At 52.0% G+C, this 6,000-nt stretch overlaps 1 protein-coding gene across 2 annotated transcripts in view; it reads left to right on the top strand.

Moving 5' to 3' along the window:
• The first annotated feature begins 4,315 nt into the window (after positions 1-4,315).
• The window catches only part of Atf1 (activating transcription factor 1), a 35,838-nt gene continuing 34,153 nt past the window's right edge, over positions 4,316-6,000 (top strand). The window contains exon 1 of one of the 2 annotated variants that reach the window (XM_052161101.1): positions 4,316-4,562. Coding sequence is in view for 1 of the 2 variants with exons in the window: in XM_052161100.1 (XP_052017060.1) it covers positions 5,056-5,073 (18 nt within the window). In the remaining variant the exon portion in view is untranslated. Of the gene's footprint in view, positions 4,563-4,987; positions 5,074-6,000 lie in introns of those variants that run through there. The other variant, XM_052161100.1, reaches the window with a different exon arrangement.

The raw sequence follows: 6,000 nt of genomic DNA, 5'->3' as shown, positions 1-6,000 counted from the left end.
GGTACTTCAGAGCTTCCTAGCCGAAGTCCCCAAAGTCTGGGCAGAAAAAAATCCAATGGAACTCGCCTGACGTCGGGCTCTGGTTCTAGTTAATTAAAAGCTGGGACTATACTAGCCTGAATCAGGTGACATCCAGTGCCCAGAGAGGATGCCAGACCCCTCACATTAATCAGCTCTGGGAGGCAGGGATTCTGAGTCCTTGCCAATCAGCATGGAATGCTCCGGTCAAGAAGCCCTATTCCAATGACTATAGGCCCGTGCAGGATTTAAGGGGGGATAAATAAGCGGGTGGAAGATATCCTACAGTTTCAAACACAAACACTCTGCTGAGCAGACTTACCACAGGCCTGTTGGTTAGGCTTAAATGCTCGGCCCCCTACTATGAAGGAATAGCTATCCCTGGAGACTGTTCACAGACTACAGATAGTACTCCCTGTAGACGGCAGCAGCAACCAGACAGAGTTAAGCTGACACTAGTCGGTAGGGATTCTGTATTGGAAATAGGGAACCCTCAGCCTGTTCCCTGTTTCTACCTCTGCAACTGCACTGTAGCCCCTACAGTTGCAGGATACACGCTGCTGCCCCCAAGAATGCGTCTCACCCCATGCATTTATGGCCTGGTTGTAAGTATGACAGAGGATTTTGTTTTGGTACTGCTTGTACTCTGGGGAGGATGTCATCAACCAGTTAGCAACTCCAAACAATCGAGTAAAAAGGGTGCCAAGGGTGCCCATTTCCACCGTTATTAGGCCCTCTCCTTGGCATAGGGTTGGCCAGAGCTGCTAGTGTAGGGACCTCAGCCCTAATATTCCAAACTTACTCAGAATCAAGGCCTGTTTCCTTTGCTTCGTTATTAGCATTCAGCAGTGTGGTGAGTTTGGCCTATTTCACAAAAACAGAAGCCTCAGGGTGACAGCATGCACAGGCTAATGCTTCCCACTGAAGACAGTGCACACGATGGGAGATGCCAAGCAGGGAATCTGTGCACACCATCTTGTTTTCCAAACTGGATGCTACTGGTGGGGGCCATGCTGTACCATGCATGGGGGAGTCCGAGAGAGACCAGGGTCATGTAGCTGGCCCCTCCTCTCATCTTTAGCAGGGTCTTGACGTCATCACGCTGGCACAGCTGATGAGGTGAGCCATCTCCCCTCCTCTCTGCAATTTTTTGTTTGTTTTGTTTTTGTTTTTCAAGACAGGGTTTCTCTGTGTACTCCTGGCTGTCCTGGAACTCACTCTGTAGACCAGGCTGGCCTCGAATTCAGAAATCTGCCTCTGCCTCCCAAGTGCTGGGATTACAGGTGTGCACCACCACGCCTGGCTAAAAGGGAATTTTTTAAAACTTTGGAATATTCTTGAAAATGAAACCTTTAAAAAAATGCAGAGAGGCTGAGCTCCCTTTTAGTGAGCAGATAAGGTAACGGGTCTCCCTGTGCTTATCCATAAGTAGTTTCTGAAGGGGCTTAAAAAGAGAGGATTGGGGGTTTAGAGAAATGTGGCACAGCAGTGTGGGGGAAGAGGGTGCCCAAGTGGGCCCTTGCTCCAGCACCTCTTCCCCCCCGAGAGACCACAGGCACACAGACATAGTATAGAATAGAGTTTATTCAGGGTAGAGAATGGGAGTTACAGAGAGAGAGAAAGAGAGAGAGAGAAAGAGAGAGAAGAGAGTAGTGGAGGCCGGCCATGACCATGTGGAGAGAGGGGGAGGGGAGGAGAGCCTAAGGGGCAGAGAGCTCAGAGTGGGATGGAAGAGAGCGAAGAAGAGAGAGAGAGGGAGGAGGGGCAAGCAGCCCCTTTTATAGTGGGCCATCTATGGGGAGGGGCAACCTGGCTATTGCCAGGTAGGTGTGGGGTGGAGCTTAGACAGAATACCAACAGTTTCTGTTGCTCACTCCCACCCTTTTCTCTTTTATGAGGCAAGGTGTTAATGTAGTGGAAGCTGATGTCCTGTCCTGACCCTCCTGCCTGCCTTTACTCCCCAAGTGCTGGGACTTCAGGTGCACGCCACCATACACAATCCAGGGATTCTCTCAGATAGTTTTTCACCCTCCTCTGTATTTTTAAATGATCTGCAGGGGCTGGGGAAATGGCTCCAGGTTAAAGGTTAAGAGCGCTTCTCTTGCAGAAGTCCCATGTTAGCCGGGTGGCAGCAGTGGTGGCGCACGCCTGTAATCCCAGCACTTGGGAGGCAGAGCCAGGCGGATTTCTGAGTTTGAGGCCAGCCTGGTCTACAGAGTGAGTTCCAGGACAGCCAGGGCTACACAGAGAAACACTGTCTCTGAAAAAAAAAATGTTCCATGTTAGGTTTCCAGGACATGTCAGACAGCTCACAACTGATGGTTCTGAGGTATATGGTTGAGAAGACTTTGAGTGCAGATGGCAGGAAGAGTACAGCCAGAGGCATGGGCAGAGTACAAAGCAGGGAGACAAAATTGCAGACGGACGAGGCCTTGAGGGGGTGGGGTAGAGCAAGCAGCGAGACAGGAAGAGAGGGAGGGAAGAGAAGAGGCAGAGAACCAAGAGAGCAGGCCAAACTGGCAGGTTTTTATAGGAATCAGAAGCTGGGGGAAGGGAATGAAGCAGCCCCCCCCCAGCCTGGCTTAGGGTAGGGGGTGGGTGTGTGCCTGAGAAGGGCAGATTGTGAGCCTGGTTGCCAGCATGGGCTTTGGCATGCTAACAGATACCACAGTTAGCCATTTGTCCTGGGTTTCTTTGGAACCTGACAACAACCATTTGTAATTCCAACTCCAGGGATCCAACACTCTTCGGGATTCTAAAGAAACCTGTGCACTACCATCCCCCTCCTTTGAGACACAAACACAAACTTTAAAATAATATATTTCAAAAGCAAATGCTTGAAAGAAAGGATGAATGTATCTTAAGTGTTTGGAGGGAGAAAAACTGAAAAATGATATTATAATCTCAAAAAAGAAGACTTTTAAAAAGTGCTATGGGTTATGGAATGACTGTGGCTGGACTTTGTTGTTCAGGCAAGGCTGGTATCTGCAAGCTTTTCGCCTGACATTACTTTGCAGATCATTTTCTTTCTTTTTCTTTTCTTTTTGGTTGTTCGAGACAGGGTTTCTCTGTGTAGCTCTGGCTGTCCTGGAACTCACTCAGTAGACCGGGCTGGCCTTGAACTCAGAAATCCCTATCTCTGCCTCCCAAGTGTTTGGGATTAATGACGTGTGCAGCCAGTCTACAGAGTGAGTTCCAGGGCAGCCAGGACTATACAGAGAAGCCCTGTCTGGGGGTGGGGGTGGGGAAACAAACAAACAAAAAACAACAAAGGTGAGCACCACTGCTGCCTGGCTGCAGGTCTATAATGTTGAGACATTGACTTAGTATTGTAATTTCCAAAGTTTTTTAAGACAGGTCGGGCGTAGGTGACGCGCGCCTTTAATCCCAGCACTTGAGAGGCAGAGGCAGGCAGATTTCTGAGTTCGAGGCCAGCCTGGTCTACAGAGTGAGTTCCAGGACAGCCAGGGCTATACAGAGAAACCCCGTCTCGAAAAAACAAACAACAAAAAAGCAAAACAAACAAACAAAAAACCCAACCAATCAAACAAAAAGACAGGCTTTCTTTGTATAGTCTTGCCTTTCCTGGAACTTCCAACGAAGATAGCCCTGTGTCTGCCAACCCCGAGTGCTAAGGTTAGAGGCACAGCTGAACACGCACGAAATTTCCATAAATTTGATACTGACTCAGAGAGGTTGGGTAATTAGCCTAATCAATCAAAAACCTAGTACTTCTAATTTAGTCACCAGCTTTAGCTTTATTGAGCAAGATTTGCTGAATCAGTGCCTGGATTCTAGAAAGCCCTTCTAATGCTTCGGTTTTAAATCACATCATGTGTTCTGAAGGGTCAAAACCAAAAAGTCTTCACTCACCCAGTTATTAGGTGGAAAGATGTCAGATACAATTTCACAAAACTTTTGATATGCACTTTGCAGAGGGCATGCTAAAAACAGGCGAACAAGCAAGCCCTAGCAGAACACTGCAAAGGACCAGATAAAGGCATCAGGATGAAGGTCAACTCCCCCAGAAGGGCATGCTAAGTCCTTTCCAAAGCATTAAGATGGCAGCATAAGGTTATACAGATACTTAAACAGAGCAAGTAGCCGAGGCCCAGCAGTCCTGTCCGCCACAGAGGACTGCCAGGACCCCGTACAACAGGCCCAAGGTCCCAAGGAATTCCCACAGCGCCCCCGCGACGACCCGCGCGCTCCCAGGCTCGCCAAAATGGCGGCGCTCACGTAAGCACGCAGTGACGCAGCACGCAGGCCCCGCCCCTCCTCACGCTCCCGCGCACTCTCGGCTCCCCCCCCCCCCCGCCCCCGGCCTGTGCGGATCATGCCGCCTGCGACGCCCCTCGCGGTCGGGAACCGGTAGCCGGGACGGTTGGCTCTTGAGTTACGCTCTTCTTCCGCGCCCCGCCGTCTGCTGAGACCCGCGCCACCTCACTGCGGTGCGCGGCTGGGAAGTGAGGAGTGAAGTCGGCGCCGCCTGGGACGGGGGAGTGGAGCTTCCCGCCCCGGGCAGCGGCCAGGCAGCTCTGCGGGTGAGCGGGGCGCGGCGGGGCGCGGGGCGGCCCGGGCGGGAACGCGGCGCCGGCGGCGACGCAATGGCGGCCACGCGCCGGCCGGGGGTCGCGCGCGGCTTGATGGCGGGGGAGGGGCCCGCGGGGCGGGGGTACGGCGGCGCGCTTCCGGCCGCGCGCGTCCGGAGCGTCCAGGCGTTGGGCTCCGCTCTCCGGGGCGCGCTGTAAGCCGAGCCGCGCGTCCCGCCGCGCTCCCTCGGCCCGCGCCGCAAGGAGGCGGGAAGGAGAGCGGGCCGGCGGCCTTCAGCGGGCTACGGACGCCGCGGCCTCGGGCTTCGCCTCCATGACGGGAAACGGAGGCAACCCGCCCGGCGGCGAGGCATGGTGCTCCTCTCTCCTGGGAGTCTCGCAGCAGGCCGCCTAAGTTGCGGTAGAAACTTAAAGAGTGTCGGTAGCCGCCTTTTCATTATGAGCCGGAATTTGTTCACAGGAGTTCCTGGTGCAGAACTTATAGATGTGGTCGCCGTGCCCGGTTAGATAACCTTTTTACTTTTGCCCGAGACAGGGTTTACCAAACTGGCCTTCAAAAAAAAAGTTTGTTTTTTTTTGTATAGTCCAGGTTGGCTTCGAACACGGCTTATGTTAGTTTTTTTTCTTTTTAATTTATGTATATGAGTACGCTGTCGCTGTCTTCAGACACCCCAGAAGAGGGTATCAGATCCCATTACAGATGGTGAGCTACCTTGTGGTTGCTGGGAATTGAACCTGGGACCTCTGGAAGAGCAGTCAGTGCTCCTAACCGCTGAGCCATCTCTCCAGCCCAGCCCCTGTATGTTTTTTAACGATGCATTTTATTGCTGGGTATGGTAGCACAGGCCTTTAACCCAGCTCTTTGGGAGGCAGAAGCAAGCCAATCTGTCCCTGAGATCTACAGAGCATGTTGCAGGCCTTCCAGTTCCATCTGAGACCCCCCCTTTTTTTTTATTGGCGTGTATGTGTGTATCTACATAAGTTTGTGTGCACCACGTGCTTGCAGGTGCCTGAAGACATCGGAGGGTGTCTGATCTTCCAGACCGGGTTAGAGGAGTTGGGAGTGCTAGGAACCAGCCCTGTGGTCTAGGAAAGAGCTGGAACGGCTTCTAATCGCTGAGCCATCTCTCCAGCCCAGCCTTCAGCTTTGGGGGTTTTTACTCGTTTGAGAAAGGCCTCATTCTAGGTGTAGATCAGTTTTGCCTAGAACTCCCAGCAGTCCTGCTGTGAAGAACTTGGGCCACAAGTTTTCTTATTTATTTATTTATTAATTTAGGTTTTTTGAATTTGGTTTTTTCGAGACAGGGTTTCTCTGTGTAGCCTGGTTTTTTCGAGACAGGGTTTCTCTGTGTAGCCCTGGCTGTCCTGGAACTCACTCTGTAGATCAGGCTGGCCTCGAATTCAGAAATCCGCCTGCCTCTGCCTCTGC

This window comes from Apodemus sylvaticus, chromosome 17, assembly GCF_947179515.1.
Source record: "Apodemus sylvaticus chromosome 17, mApoSyl1.1, whole genome shotgun sequence".
In the NCBI taxonomy this organism is placed as follows: Eukaryota; Metazoa; Chordata; class Mammalia; order Rodentia; family Muridae; genus Apodemus; species Apodemus sylvaticus.
This window is presented reverse-complemented; position numbering and strand designations above follow the sequence as displayed.